Source organism: Schistocerca gregaria, chromosome X (assembly GCF_023897955.1).
Source record: "Schistocerca gregaria isolate iqSchGreg1 chromosome X, iqSchGreg1.2, whole genome shotgun sequence".
Classification (NCBI taxonomy): Eukaryota; Metazoa; Arthropoda; class Insecta; order Orthoptera; family Acrididae; genus Schistocerca; species Schistocerca gregaria.
Genome location: NC_064931.1, coordinates 606,401,243 through 606,418,206, shown reverse-complemented (window position 1 = coordinate 606,418,206; position 16,964 = coordinate 606,401,243). Strand labels below are relative to the sequence as shown.

The following is a 16,964-nucleotide window of genomic DNA, read 5'->3' as shown; positions in this document are numbered from 1 at the left end:
CACCAGGCCTATGTGACTGCAGTTTGCTGCGTGCCACTTGTAAATGTTTGGTTTTCCAGTGACCCACGATTCTTCTCTCAGATAATGAGATGAAGGCATGCAAAGGAACAGCACACTGAAGCACAACACCATCAATACATGCTCCTTTGACTGCTTGTCAGCTGTACCATGTATCCCTATGTATGCAAGGTACCAAGCAAAAAGCTGCCTCCTTGCCTTGATATTGGATCTGCTGCAACGTGACATGGATAATCGGAATCAATCTGTCTACTGGATGCATGCAGCAGACTGCTTGCAGCGCATACAGCACCGGAGCCAATGAGAAACTTTGTACTGACACCTTTGAATCCCGTCCAGTGCCATCATAATGCCATATAACTCTGCATCAAAATTTGCAAAGTGTTCCAAAAAATGCACTTTGAAAGCCCTACCAGGGGAAAACAGATGAAAAATGAAGGGCATTTGCTTGCTGGGAGCCATCTGTATAGAAATGATAAAACCTTGGTACATACTTACAACTGAAGAAAATAGAGTTTCGTAAAAACGTAATCTGTAGTACAGGGTGCTTTTTTTTTTTTTTACTGTATCAAGCTTAAAATCATGTTGGGCCTCTGAAGACGCAAATGTGGCAATTTTTTCCATCCTTGGCTGTGTATTCAGAGGTCTGATATATTCAGACATGTAAGACAGACAGCAACATGTATCCTGACGGATTTGGTTGCATGGGGCCATTTCCTGAACAGCTGCTATCAGTTTGGGTGGAATGCGGCACTACAGTATGCATTAATGACTGAGGCTATGCTACAATTTTCTAGGCCTGTTGGGTCATAATGAAGTGCCACCACATTCAGAGTGGTGGTTCAAGAGCCCCTGCACACAGACTCTGAAATGAGCTGGTCTGTTACACTTCAGCTGATATCTGAATTCACTCATGGTAGACAGCATTCAACAACTTCAGATAGGAAGTATGTGCTGTCCCATAATCCAAAGGGCCATGATCTATTTGTGATCTGACAAATCCTCTATAAAACTGTAGGAGGCAGGACTTATCAGCACCCCACATCTTTCTGCTGAGGCTTTTAAAGTTATTCAATAATTTGAGTCTCTTTGTTTGCAGGTCATTGAGGTGTGGGAGCCAAGTTAATTTAGTGTCAAATAGTAGGCTCAAAAAGTGCACATTGTCCTCAAGATTTAATAGATTGTCCTCCATCGTGAGCTCTGGTTAGTTAAAACTTATAATGAGCAAGGTTAAAATTGACACATATGGTCTTCTCTGGCGAACATAAAACCAGTTTTTTGAAATAAGCTTCCAGCCTCCTGACATTCATCTGCGGTTGCCTCATTGTTGTCATAATATCAGAGGAAGAGTAAGAGGTTGTGAAATCATACTCATTAACAGGGCTCCTGACTGCAGAGGAGATGCCGCTGATAGTGACTGGAAGCCGCGTGACACTGAGTACTATGCCTTGGGAGACACCATTCTCCTGAACACAGTAGTCATACAGGGTATCGATAATGTAAAGCGAAAGCACATCTCCTTAAGGAAGGACTGGATAAGTAGTGGCAGATGTCCACATAGATTCGGCCCTCCCCCACCCCCACCATGCGTGAAGTTAGCGAAGAATGTTGTACCATGCAACCACGCCATTTAGGATACACACAACTGACCGTCTCACATATCTGGCTATATCAGATCTCCAAATACTCACGGCCAGGGATGGAACAAATTTCCACCTTGGCATATTCAGAGGCTCACGTGATTTTAAAATGGATGCAGTACAAGAAAACTTGCACTCCAGATTACATTTTAACAGATCTGTGTACCTTGTGATGTTAGCAAAGGATGTTGAACCTCCAAATGGCGTTGTATGCTTTTCCAAGTCAAAAACCACACCAAACAAATGGTTTCAGTATAACAAGGATTCCTATATCGTCATCTCCAGTACAATTAAGCTGTAAAGAGCAGGCCAGCAGTGCCTGAAACCACACTGGGATTGACAAGAGTGACCTGACAAGACAGGAATTGAACATGTGCTTGAGGGAGGAGGAAGAGGAGATTACTGTTTAAAGTCCCGTCGACAACTAGGTCATTAGAGACGGAGCACAAGCTCGGATTAGGGAAGGATGGGGAAGGAAATCGGCCGTGCCCTTTCTAAGGAACCATTCCGGCATTTACCTGAAGCGATTTAGGGAAATCACGGAAAACCTAAATCAGGATGGCCGGACGCGGGATTGAACCGTCGTCCTCCCGAATGTGAGTCCAGTGGGCTAACCACTGTGCCACCTCGCTCGGTATGTGCTTGAGAGTCTTACCCATACAGCCGGTAAGGACTACACTCCGGAAACTGTTAGAGTTCGTACGATCCTTGCCTGGTTTCCATAACATAATTAATATCGCCTCCTTCAAAGTGGCAGAATACTGTCCTTCAAACAAAATATGACAAACACAGTACGAGCTTGCCTTTGGTTCCACATAAAAGATCTAGCCCTGGAGCAGCCTCTCTGACTGTGGACACAGCTGATTCTGGAGAACAGAAGACTGTAGACTTCATTATACAAGAAGTAGTGTAGCTGCCTCCTCTCCACAGACCTATGGAACATCTGGAACTCAGGTGTTTGTCCAGATAATGCTGTGATAATAAAAAAGTATTCAGCTGAAACCTAAGTCATGTCTTTAGGCAGACTCACCAAGACTCAATTTCTCAGCCAGGCTGTAAGGGGAGGTTTCGCCCTAGCCTGCAATCTACCTTATTGATTCTCAAACACATACAGTGAAAGTGGATTGATTAATGAAAATTACGAATTTCTTCCAGGGGTTCCTCTTCTATCACTTGGCTCAATAGTGTTCTCACAGACTTGATGGCATGAAGATATTCTGTAGCTGGATGGGGTTTGAATTTCCGCAAAGCTGCATGGCTCCCTATGACTGCCAAGTGACATTCCATAAATAAACAGGCTGTTGTCTGAGATAGCTGCTAGACTGGGCAATGAAATCGGCAGCAGCTCAGAGAATCACATAGGTGATCTGGTTCACCATCTCCAGGAGACATTCGTGTTGTTTGAAGACTACCTGTTGACTTTATCACAACCAACTTGCCCTTTGAAGAATCCAGCTTTCGGTCTCCTGTCGACCACTGTCTAACTCAGTAGGTGGAGACACCGGAAAATGGTCACTAGAATGCAAATCTGTGGCAGCTTCCCACTGAACTGAGTCTGCAATAACTGGGAAGCAAAAATGAAGGTCAGTGGCTGAAAATGCCTCTTCAGCTGTAGAAAGCTGTGTCATCTGACCAGAGTTCAAATGGCAGATGATCTCTCGATGAGCAACATGCTCAATAATTCGACCCCTGGGTCATGTTGCTCAGCCCCACAGCACATTGTGTGCATTGAAGTCACCCATGAGGATGAATGGACAGGGGAATACACAGAAGAGATCTGTCAGTGCATCTGCAGCCTACGGATAGTGAGGTAGAAAATATAAAGGACACACTGTGATCTTTGCTGGTGTAAGAACTTGCATTGTAACCGCTTGTATGGCTGTGGTAAGAGGGACAGCAGAGAAGTGACATCTGTCATTGACAAACACAGTCATCCTACCCTTAGCCCTGTCCCCAGTAAGGCTGCCCTTCCTGTGGGGGTGTTAGCCCCTTAACGCAAGCATGTGAGTTTAAAATGTGCAAACAGATGCAGAAAGGCCTCTTGTGGGCCACGAACTGTAATTTTTCTAAACACAATCGGTATCCATTTAAGTTCAACAGAATTACAGAAGTCCCTGTGGGAGCCACTGATTAGCAATGGCTATACTTGTTCTCCCTCAGAACCAGTGATTTAGAGGTCAAGTGGAACATTAATACCCTAAACAACAATATCACCATGGGAAAGGGAGAGAGTTCACCGATCCAATGGTTTAGCTGCCACTTTCTTCAATTTTTAGCAACTTCTTGAGTGACTTTTTTTCGTACTTATGGAAAACGATAGTTGTAGAGGGGATGGCTTAGTGGGCCTCTGATGGTAAGTAGTAGTATATGGCTGAGGTTCCAAGACCACAACTGACACCCTTCGAATAGTTTTGGAGTCCCATGTAATTTTGCACCTCAGGTACTCTTACCTGAATCTGCAGCCTTGGTTTATGTGAGGGCATCACACTTGAAGATTGACTTCTTAATGGCTAATGCAGAAGAAGTTGCAAATGTCAGAGGTTGCATAGCTTTGAAAGCTTTTTTTAGCTTCACCATAGGGTATGCGTCTCATAACTTTCAACTCCTCACTTTTCCTTTCCTCATAATAAACTCTGCACTTTATACTCCATACAATATGACAAAGTCAACTGGGCCAACACAATTTCCACATGTAGTCGTAATGTTACATGCCTTAGTGGTATGACCAAATCTTTGGTATTTAAACCATTGCACTGGGTTGGGAACAAACTGTCAACCTTAAGGCAGATACAGCCTGCACGAATATGTTCAGCTAATTCTGGAATGTTGAAGATTAGAATAAAATTTTAAGTTTCTTCCAACGTGCCATTGACTCTCGTCATAGTTCTGCACTTTCTTGACACCCCAGTTTTTTAATTCTTAACGCAGTTCCACAGGTTCCATCTCCATTATATTGCCGCATCTAACCATGCCTTTATAGAAGTTACGGATGTTATACAATTCAGTAGCACAGTCAACTAAAGTCTTGCATCCCAGAAGTTTAAAATACTTGGTGTGACCTGGTATTTTCAACTAGAAGTGTGCTTTACAAAGTTGTTTAACAATTTTAAGGCTCCAGCAATACCCTGTAACCCATTGTGAGTACAGAAAAGGGAGATGATCTCAGAGATTCCCTCTGCTCTCTTGATTATGATTAAGACTGTTATGGCAGACTAGTGCTCTGTTACTAAACTGTTTTGTTAGACTGACCATCTGAGCTCCCTTCGTTAAGTGGGGGTACTAATGGTATACACATCCCACCAGGGGTACATAGGAGTTGAGGTCGCTCCAGAGGAATCACATGAGCTGCTAGGGAAACAAATTTTTATCTATGCAGAGCCCCGCTGGGCAAGCCTTATACAACTGGGTAGCAGCAGGTGCCCCAGAGGTTGCCCACTAGAGACTTTTACCTCTACAACCAGTCACCCAATCAGCAAGTAGCACAACCTGAGATTTAGGGTTCTTTTATAGAAGTGTGTGCCTTCCTCACAGTCCAGGCAGCGAAGTGGTTCCACTGCTGCACCTAACAATGGTCCCTGAAGTATGCCCAGACTTTATGGTACAAGCAGCCTAGCAGCACTAGTCAGTCCCCAGATTGGGAAACCTGGGGTTGCCATAACTAAACCCAACCACTGCTGGTGGAGCTTCTTGGGAAAGAACAGACCTCCCTACCCTAAGTTGTGGGACTCTCTTCATCAGCTCCCTTCACATAAGCCTGTCCAGTTGGGTACCCCTACCAGCTATGAGCTATGCTACTGCCGGCGTAGCCCTCAGCATCACTGCAGCATGCGAAGTGTCCCACCTGTCACTAAAGGTGCCTATGATAAAGTGGTGTTCCCCAGGAGAGAGATGAAAATGACAAACAACTGTTCACTGCATACATTTCTTGAACCTTAACAAGAATAAGGAACTATGCCATCTTATAAAGGAAATGGTCAGTTGGATTGTCAAATATTTTTGATCCTATATTTAGCCAAATTTTCACTGTTTACACTGCAGAAAAAAAACAATTAGAGTGGATTCACAATATCTCTCTCACCTCCTCTACATCTAACAAAATGAAACTGACACTATAGAAAAACAACTACTACAAGAATGCAATGAGAAATCACGTACAAAATTCTTCATGCCATACATGGCAACTACTATGCACTGATGGAGGGCAGAGAACAACTATGCAAGCAACACCAGTTCATAAAAGAGTACACATCCCCTGCTCCCTCAGCACCAAGTACAAGGATGAACTGATGAAGAAGTATCATTAAAATTCTAATAGAAGACATCAAAAATCACCCCGATACAAAAGTGGCTCTAAAAGTACCTTGCACTGAATGGCATGAGGAGATAAAGAAAGCAGCCATTTATGCAAATGCCAACTGTCCAGAACTACTTATTCACAGTTACCACCCACGTCCAATTAATGTATTAACTTCAGACATAAACATAAAATCTACATAAGAAAAATATTTGAAACACCTCTCTGTGGACAATCAAGATGCGGCTGCACTGTGACAAAAAATGTGTAAATTTCTTCATAGCTTGACATACGGGTAATCAAATCAGGTAATAGACAACTGAACACTGAGTAGTTATTTGTGGCTCTCAAGGAGCAATGCCCGGTTATACTACATAAGGGAGCCCAGCAAAATAACATTATTTCATGGGGTTGTAAAACTAAAACACTCTGAAGGTTATGGTACTCATGTTTTCTACGAATCTGAACACATGCAATTCCAGGTATGGGGAGGAAGGTGATATATTGTCATAAGAAGCTCCTGATAAGCAGTAGTTTAACCATTGTTTATAAATATCAATAATTTAGTTGTTTGGTTGGTTTGGGGAATGGGACCAAACAGCAAGGTCATCGGTCGTATTAGATGAGGGAAGGATGGGGAGGAAGTTGGACGTGCCCTTTCAAAGGAACCATACCAGCATTTGCCTGAAGCAATTTAGAGAAATCACGGAAAACCTAAATCAGGATGGTAGGCCACAGGTTTGAACCACTGTCCTCCGAAAAGTGAGTCCAGTGTGCTAATTTATATAGAATAATACTCAAATAATTAAGTATTTTAAAATTTGTGATTTATATGGATCCATACACTTAATTACAATGCTATGTTAAAAACATAATTCCATCAGATTTTATGAAATTTCACAAGATTTCCCTGATTTCTCCACGTAAAATTTAATTTCCTGAGAATTCTCGGTTATCCAGATAAATCACTATCCTGTAGGGTCACTCCAAAAGAAATGCAAATCATTTTTTTCAAAAATCCAACCTTTCTTCTACATCTCTACAATTTACGGAGATCACAGAAACATTCTTTCCACTTGTATTCTTATTTAATTCAACTGTTTTCACAAATTGTGCTGTTGTAGCACTATCATGGTGGGCACTGCACTTTATGTTCATCTGCAGTACTTATCTTTATATAGCTCCTGTGTTGTGAGACAGTGACAAACGTTCACAATAAACTGAAGCTGTATGGGGATGATGATGTTCATCCCAGTACAGTTAGATGTTGGGCAATCAGATTATCTGGTCAAAGTGGGCACTCCAATACTCGGGGACCTCCCGTGTCGTGGCAGACTGAGCACTGTACCAACTCTGGACAACGTACAACATATTCAAACTCTAATTTTGCGTGACAAACACATAGCAAGTGAGAAAAGGAGAAGAGAATGTGTGCAGCATATTGAGACAGCTGAAGTTGAGAATGAGTGCACTGGGTGGGTTTTGAAAATGTTGATGGAGGCCCACAAAGAAACACTGAAGAGACAGTGTGCTATGAACTTTTGGAACAGTAAAGGAATTCTGGAGATGACTTTCTTGCAAGGATTGTGAAAGGAGATGATACCTGGTTGCATCCCCTTGAAACAGAGATGAAAAAGCAATCGATGGAATGGCATCGTGCAAACTGGCCACCAACGAAGAAGACATTGAAAACTGTGTATTCAGGAGCGTAAGTGTTGCATGTAAGGCAATCCTCAAAAAAACGTCATGCTCAAATGATTTTCATTCAACAACATAGGGAAAAACATGATGTTCTGCTATTGCATGATAATGTCTAGCCACGGCAGTGTGAAAACCACCAGTAAAATCACAAAGCTTGGGTGAACAACACTGAAACACCCACCTTACACCCTTGAATTAGCACTGTTTGATTACCATCTCATCGATAAACTGAAGAAGTCCCTTCCCTCCATCTAAACAAGATTTGAAGATGATGACTTCCTTGTCAAGGCTGTTAAACAGTGGCTCAGATGTGCTGATCCTGACTTCTACTGTGCAGGTAATACAGGCCTTACCTCCACAGTGGTTTAAGGCAGTTGAAAGGGATCAATATTATGTGGAAAATGACATGTTGTCTCTAAAGAACGTGTCAACATGCCGTAAAAGTCTCAAACATCATCACCTGGATGATTATAAAACATTGTGCATTACTTTTGGAGTGATTCTCATACACGATCAAAAGGTATATGAATGTCCCTGATATTCACACTACCAACTCAATTGATAACAATTATTCTCCAGAACTATGTGTCCTTTGCTCAACACAAAGCAGAAGCAGTCCATCAATTGTCAACTTGACCATCATCGGACAGATGTTGATGCACTAAGAGGGGATCCAACCAAAGAACACAACATTACCACCTACATCCAACAGAATCACCTTAACACACAGTGTATTATCAATGCTATCACAATCATGCTCATACCCAAACAATTAATGCAATATACCCAGTGTTTCAGAAGCAGCACAAACCACTGCTATCTCACAATAATCCACATACAGAATTATACAGACAGAAGACTGCCTACCAAGCTGACTACAGATCTACCAATTACATTCAACAGTAGAGAACTGGATGATATACACTAATCAGCCGCCACATTAGCTGTGTCAGATGCTTGAACAACAAGAAATTGAGCAAATGAACTGTTGATGACCATACATACTGTATTTAGATCTTGATAACAGAAGATTTAGTATTTTAAACAATTTGGCAAACAAAACTGTAAGTACTTTACAAGAAGTAAGTGCTAATGTCTAATCATTTAATTACAATTCTCTGGCAAGTAACGGTTTCTACTCAAATTACATCATGCTGTGTTCTGCCTACCCATAGGTAAGCATGTATTATGTTGGCTACCTAAGCTAGTGAGGGAAATGTGTTTTTTTTAATATGACATGTAAAAAAGAGAATTCAATATACAGGCTTCTGAGTATTGTTCTTTACTGTCAGCCTTCAAAACTGGGTATAAGAAAACTATTGCTTTTCAGATGCAGCTGCATTCAAAAGATTGGTGACCCTGCCCACGTAAATTTCATAAGCACAATGCTCTGGAGTGTAGGATCTGGTACGTATCCCAGTTTGGGGTCAAAAGGAAAGGTCTCAACAGTATTCATAGTTGAGAAAAAGGACTATGCTACAGTGGAGAGAATGTGTCAGATAGGGGACAGTGTGGTTACATTTCTGATAACAGACACATATGAACCAATAGAGAGTAACTCCAAAGACTTTCTGTAAGTCCTTGGGGTGACTCTGGGAGGAGTGAAGGTGAAGTGGGCACAGCCCAAAAGCAAACCTGGAGTGGATCCTTTAAGACAATTAGAAGACATACCACATCTCTCAGCAACTCTTGCATCTACTCTGCTTCTAAATATATTAGGAGTGCCTCTTTTGGACTCAACCAGCAAGGGTGAGTGGGTGATTAGACACTCAGTATGTTCATATCTACACTACATATCTACATCTACATAGATACTCCCCAAGCCACGGTACGATGCATGGCGGATGGTACTTTGTACCACGGCAGTCAGCTTCAAATGCTGGTTATATAAATTTTCTCATTTGTGTTTCTTAAAAAGAAAGTCACCTTTCCTCCAGGGATTCCTATTTGAGTTCCTGAAGCATCTCTGAGGTCACACCAGCATCCTATATGTGGTCTTTACATATGAACCATCCTTTCCCAAAATTTTCCCAATAAACAAAAGTCGACCATTTGTCTTCCCTACCACAGTTCTCATATGCTTGTTCCACCTCATATCACTTTGCAACATTACATCCAGGTATTTAAATGACTTGACCGTGCCAAGCAGGACACTAGTAATACTGTATCTGAACATTACAGATTCGATCTTCCTACTCATCTGCATTAACTCACATTTAAATCCCGGGTCAGGTTATTAGCGTCTTGGGGAGATCACTGTAGTAATCTTGTTTGTGTGACACTGCTTAAAATAACTTTATGCTTGAATGTGTTGTATCCAACAACAACAAATCAAATACACTATGAAGATCTCTCCATCATTCCTCACTGCAAGTTGTTAAAGTATTGTGGTCATAGTCCTGACAGTCCAACACTAAAGAACTGGATGTAGTTTGGAAGACTGCTATTATCAATTGAGAACAGCATTTTAAATTGTGTCATTTCCCTTCTGGTGAATCAGTGCAGACTCGTGCCTTGTACACATCAATCTCATAATAATCAACATTCAGGTGGCATAATAATGACTGTTACACAATCGCTCCCTGGTCGCCAGCAAAAAACAAAGGTTCACATCAATGAAATAAATGCAGGTCTGGCACTTAAGTCAGAACAAAATGAACAGCACATCAGCAGCCTTTAATTCCAGATTATGTCCAGACTGACAAGAACATAGACATCAAGTTGTCTCATCATCATGATATCATACAGCTCTGCTACCTCAGCAGTTGTAATAAAGGACATCAGAAAAACAAACTGGTTTGAAGCCATCAGTGTGAGATGACACCAGTGATCAAGTCTCAACAAAATGCGCTACTTACTTACAAAAGTAACCCAAGCACCAACACTTGGGGTGCTCTCAGAGCAGTCAGGAACAAGACCCAACAGATAACTCGCTGGCGCGATAACAGCAGGCTGAATGTTTGCAAGTGGTCTCTGGAAACAACAGAGATGTACCAGGGGATCGTGAAGGTTATTGGCTCCACAACTGGGAATACTGCACCTCTGAAATCCAAGACAGCTGATGTTATCACTGATCAAAACAAGTATATGGATCACAGGGTCGAGCACTATCTTTAACTGTTTGCCACTCAGAACAAAGTGACCAAAAATGCCTCAGTGCAATCCCACAAATGCCAGTTGTAGAAAGCTAGACTCAGCATCTACTGTCAAGGAAATCAGTAAAGATGTATTCTCCCTAACTACTGGTACCAAGGTGAAGATGACATCCATACTGAAATTAAAAATGTGAAAAACCTAATCTGCTTCCACATTTGTGTTCACTTTTTTGCCCCTGCTGGGAGTGGGTCACATCCTGCAGAGAACCTGTAATGCTAAAACCTCTTCTTTATAAATGAAGCAATGACTGCAGCAACTACTGCGAATTTTTCTGCCGAGTATTACTGCACACTTTTGTATCCAGTATTCATCCAAAATCACTATATGGCTTCAGAGCTCGACATTCTACTTTGGATATAAACTACTCTCTAAGCCAGCTTCAGGAGAAGCATCATCAACAATCACAACCACACTCATTTATTAAGTAGAGGGTTCAGACTTAGTCAATGGAAGCAAAAACTAAGCTCTTTGCTATTATCAGAATACTGCACACTGGCTCCTATTACTATGGGATACTGTTTTCCTTGCTTCTGAGCTTTTTAAGTCTGCACTAAGGATATGTATTTTAACATAAGATCTTTTCACTTCTGTGCACTTTAAAGAAAACTGGAAGTGGCTAAAGTACTTATACAGGACTCCTACATTGTCACACCATTACTTTAGTAGTCCATATTTAACTGCAGTCCAACATATCATTGCTCAGCTGTCAGGTACATGCAATTGCTGGGTCTTATCATCAACACAAAGAAATGCAACATCATTATGCAAATCACAGACACTTGCCCATCCATTACCATTAATGGACAACATATAGAGGTGGTAGATAGCTCCACATACTTAGAATCCTATATAAGCACTAAACTGTTGTTGGATGCTTGGATCACCAACAGGATAACATGAACAGAACCTGTTGTGGCCATACCAAGGAAAAGGACTTGGGGTAATAATTTGCTAATGGAAAATATCATGTTCGAAGTATACAGCACCCATGTAACAAGCATTTTACTGTATGGCAGTGAATGTTACATAACCTTCACTACATAAGAACACAACAATTGTCATATCCACTGTCTCAAGAGGATCCTTCAGATCTCACAAAGGGACAAAGTCCCAAACAAATATGTTTTACAGTGAGTAGGCATGCTTGCTCAATAAGTGGCAGCTCGGATAGTGGGGCCATGTCAGAATACGAGATCTTGTGAGACTAAGACCTTGCTCTACAGAGAACTTTCTATCAGCATGTTGCCAGTTTGAAGACCACATCTTTGATTCAGAAATGTTATCCAGTCAGGAAGGATGTAGCTACAAACAACAGATGCTGAGTAAGTGTTTAAGAAAACCATATGGCTAAGGACACCAGTCTCCTATGCGCCTCCTACAACAGAAGCAGTATACCTAGTCTGTCTGCATGTAAAATAAATTCTATGTTCAAGTGTGAGGAAGTGTTATAAATGTCTGCATAGTGTGTATCTGGAGGAAGGACATGGGAACCAGCCAGTATTCACCTAGTGGTATGTGGGAAACCACCTAAAAACCACATCCATGCTGACTGGCACATCGACTCCTCATAGTTAATCTGCTGGGTGGATTCAATCTGGGACTGGCATAACTCCCCACCCTGGAAGCAGTTGTGTTACCACGCATGGCTAAAATGATTATGGTATATATTACGTTTGGCTGATATCGACCAATTACACCTGTTGTGAACATAAAAATTTGGTCAATCTGTTACCACAACCTTTATTTAGAATTCAAATTCATTCAGCTTTATCAACTCAAAACCAAATTATCACCTTACAACCTAACCTACGCCTCAACTACACTACAGATCAGCCTGTTACCACAATCAAATCAACTTACTTCAGCCGAACACCAGTTAAATCGTACTCATTGAAGCAACTCATATATTCTTCTGATGACAAGGAGGGAGAAAAAGCAAGAGGTTTCAGTCAAAATAAATTCAAACTATCTCCCTGACCTGTGTAAGAGACTGTTATTCATTGCTGGATGTAATAACTGAATAACTGGTAGCACTGGAACAACTAAATCAGTGTGCTAGATCATCATTCACCAAGAATGGTAAGATCCCCACTGTATCTGTAATATTTGTTGAGGGCTAAGACACTCATTTATTCTACATACTTGTCTTATGAATGTCTCTGCAATACATATCCACTTCCTAAAAGTAAGAACATTTCTAAATCCTTATGATTTGCATTGCACATGATTATTCCCTGAATAACTTTTACCACTACATCATTCTTTAGTTCAGATATGTCAAGAGATTATTGAATAGTGTCCATTTACTTAGCGCTTCATATTTAATACAATGATCTAACTAATATAAGTCTCATAAAAATGAATTTTTAAACTAGACTACACAGCGAATTGGAAGAAGGAGTCCACCTCCAAAGAGGTTTCTGGTGTTGACTTAAGGTTAGTATGATAAGGATCAAGCCTTATTCTGATTTATAGAGAGTGGTCGAAGTAACTGGCCCAATAACAGGTTGGGTGGACAAGGAATCTAAACAGCAATGAGGTCTTCAAAAACTAACTAAACTAAGTATGTCTGAACACAATAAAACATGGTTAAAGTGAAAGAGAACAAGCAAGAAAGTATGAGAAAATTAAAATGCTCGTCAAACGTTCTTGTGAGTATAATAAGATAGTTGTGTCAGAAAATTATTAAGGAGGATGTACATCTTCATCCTCACAAATTTTCTGTTATCATAAGTTAAAATTTCAACCCAAGCGGCACATGTCCAATTCTAACATTACTGAAAGGAGTGGTATAGGAACATTTGGATCCTCAATTTTTCATTTCTTTACATACTACATACCATCAAGCATAAAAATCCATGTCACTTATGAATTGAATAATATACAATAATTTTATTAGAGTTTGATGTGCATCTTCCAAGGCAGTCTTATTTTAGTCAGCCTGTGAGTCTTTCCAGCAAACACTGATGTACAAAAATAAATCAATTAAACGATTAACTAAAAAAATAAAAACTGAGTCATGCACACCATCTGAAGGGACTTGCTGTGTAAAAACCTTCATGCCTGTAACTTACACTGCAACTAAAATTACTTTGTGATTGACACACAGCAATGGCACGGGGCAGGGGGGGGGGGGGGTGGGGGGGGGGCAGTGTTGCTGGCAATCTGCCAGCCATGCTTCAAAAGGCGCCGCATGTATCATGTATCTATACAACAGGCAACACAGCACGGCACGTGGCACTTGAGAAAGGACTATGACTGAATGGCGGCTGACCCCTATCACTCAACTCACTGAAACATCAATTACAAAGCAGTTTTAATTGGAGTGTATAGACCAGATATTTTCAAAGCATTCAGTCTGGCTTCATCCCAAGATATTTCAGTGTACATTACATCTGATACATTACTGTTTATAATAAAAACTATGATAAACTGTAAAAAATGTTACAATATTAGGGAGTCAAAAATATTGTTTCTTCTTAGATTATTGGCATCATTTTTGTCTGTATGCCTTAGCTTTGTTTCATGTTAATCATGATGGAAACAGACAAGTACTAGTTGAAACCTGTACACATTGACAGTATTACAAATAAATGTTGTGTTGCAGCTGGACTGGTGCACACCTTTCAATCTAACGTCACGCAGCAGCTTTCATGTCAATTTCACTTCTACCACAAACAGTATTGCAACTGCTTCAGAGACTGAGACTATGCATCACCAGGTACAAAAAAGGTACTGGCTATGGGAAACTGAGCTGGGCTTTTATGTGTGCCTGGTAACATCAGTTGGTAACAGCACTACACATAAAAGACAAAGGTCTACATGCGAGCCCTGGTCCATTAGATAACTTCAGGGAGTAAGTCAGTAAGTTTCATTTGCATTCTTTCCTATTGGGTGACTGGTTCATTCTGGACACAGCACAATATTAAATTTTTAAGATTGCGACATAAAGAGCAAATCACAGCAACAACAATAATAATAATGTAGTACCAGTTGCAGCAACAGCAGCTGCTGGTGAAACTACTTAATGAACGTACATGGTCAGGATGCTTCTTTGCAGCTGAGGCTTAGGAATAATGTACACATTGACAGCATCAAATACTTCCTTTGACACATAATCCTCGGGAACCTGGAAAAAAAAAAATATATTCAATATCCACAAATTTGTGAAGCTACTTTTTTAATTGATGTATACAACAGACTCTCCAGCAGTCAAATGCTTCAAAACAAACAAAACAGAAGATAAATATTGCCCCTCCCCACAAAAAATTAAAAACAAAAATAAAACTCCTATATATTTGAAGAAATTACCATGAAAGAAAATATGTAAGTAACTACCAAACGGAAAACAGAGTTAAAGATGCAGTGTTAGTATAAAGAACACATTTAAATCTCTTATTTAAATATGGGATGAGAAGACTGATATCAATGTTCTGTAAGAACCAATCACATATGCTGATGCAACAAGACAACAATGTGAGAAAAAATTCCTCACATATCAGTTTCATAGAGAAATGGACTACATAACACTTCAAAGCTCAAATTCTTTTTCCTATCTTTGACGCTACTTGAAAAATTTACACAACTGAGTTTTGAAAGAACAATATCATCTTTCTTCCATGATTCCCATTTCAGTTCCATGAGCATACTCCAAATACCGGAGCATTATTCCTAGAACCCTTCCAACAAATCTAAGTTTTCCATTCACATTCCCTACAGTAGATTTTGTATGTTCATCTCATTTCATATGACTTTTTAGCAATATTAATTATTTAAACAATGTGATGGGCTCCAGAAGTTTACCACTAAACTAATAATCTGATAATATTAGGCTTCTTTTAGTTGTTGTGACCAATGAACATTTGATTACATCTTGTAGAAATTCTGTGCAAGTTGTTCTGAATCTCCTTACGATAATCACTGAACAACAATACTTTCCCCTTGCCTACAGCACTGGCAGTGAACAATATGAAAATATTGCTAACCCTTTCTGACAAATCATTTGTGCCTACTGAGAACATTAGTGACCTGTTGTGCTTCATTGAGGCTTATATATTACATTCATTTCTATTGAATATTTGTCACCCAAAAGAATTTACTGGGCTCTATTATTCAATAATTCTTCAAGCCAGTCACAAATCTGAGAGAATACTCTACATGAGCATATCTTGTTTACAAGTTGAGAATGAGGTGTAGTGTTGAACAGCAGTTGGAAATCTAAGTAGATGGAATTTACCAAAGAAATATGAGTGACTATACCAATATTAGTGAAAAATTAATTTAAATGATGATGATCAAAGCAATAATAATAATAATAATAATAATAATAATAATAATAATAATAATATGGAACTCAATGGCCTAGAGCAAATCTTCAATTGGACTCCACTTAGGTGACTTGTGTGTCCCTAATCTGCCACAATAATCCTATCGGGGAATGGGGACCTACATTTTAATGTGGAATCTCAATCATGTATCCTATCTGGTGAATCTTCACAGCACTGATATGGGAAAACTTGGTTTGAAGGCAGACTGAAATATTCTGTGGTACGACTGGGATTCGATCCCACTGCTTTCTGTTTCTAGGCATGTGCTTTACCACTATATCAACGAACACAACACATCCTAAAGATGAAAAACTGATACAGTGAAACCCCTATTTTACGTTTTATTGTGGTCCAGACTTAAAAAACGCAAAACTGAGGGAAATGAAGAATTGAGGAAAATGTTAAAACCCCGTAAAATATGGGCAAAAGCACATGTAATTGGCATATATGATTAAAAATCTCAATCTTCTCCAATACTTTGTATAAAATCTGTCTAAGTGAAGGAAATTAAATGTACAATGCAACGTTTATACAATAATTTGTGGTAATGAATTTCATCAAGCCATTTTCTGACATGTTACGACCACAAATTATACGTTCAAAACATGCGTTTTTGGGAGATCATCCTTTGTGCTCACTCAGAAAAAAAGCAAAAATTGATGAACATGTGGAATTAAACCAAAAACATTACAGCAGTTAATTGGTTAAACTATAAGCATAAATGCAGACATCTGCTTAGTGACAAACTTTGTCACCGTTGCTGTTACTGTTTAATGCTTTTCTTACGAGCTGTATTTCATATGCTCACCACTGTTAAAGTGTTATTTT

At 39.9% G+C, this 16,964-nt stretch overlaps 1 protein-coding gene across 4 annotated transcripts in view; it reads right to left on the bottom strand.

The window, feature by feature from the left end:
• LOC126298418 (GATOR complex protein NPRL2) overlaps positions 1-16,964 on the bottom strand; it is a 150,924-nt gene that overhangs the window by 78,354 nt on the left and 55,606 nt on the right. For all 4 annotated transcript variants that reach the window (XM_049989744.1, XM_049989747.1, XM_049989746.1 and 1 more), the window contains one exon: positions 14,847-14,938. In XM_049989744.1, the coding sequence (XP_049845701.1) occupies positions 14,847-14,938 (92 nt within the window). The remainder of the gene's footprint in view (positions 1-14,846; positions 14,939-16,964) is intronic.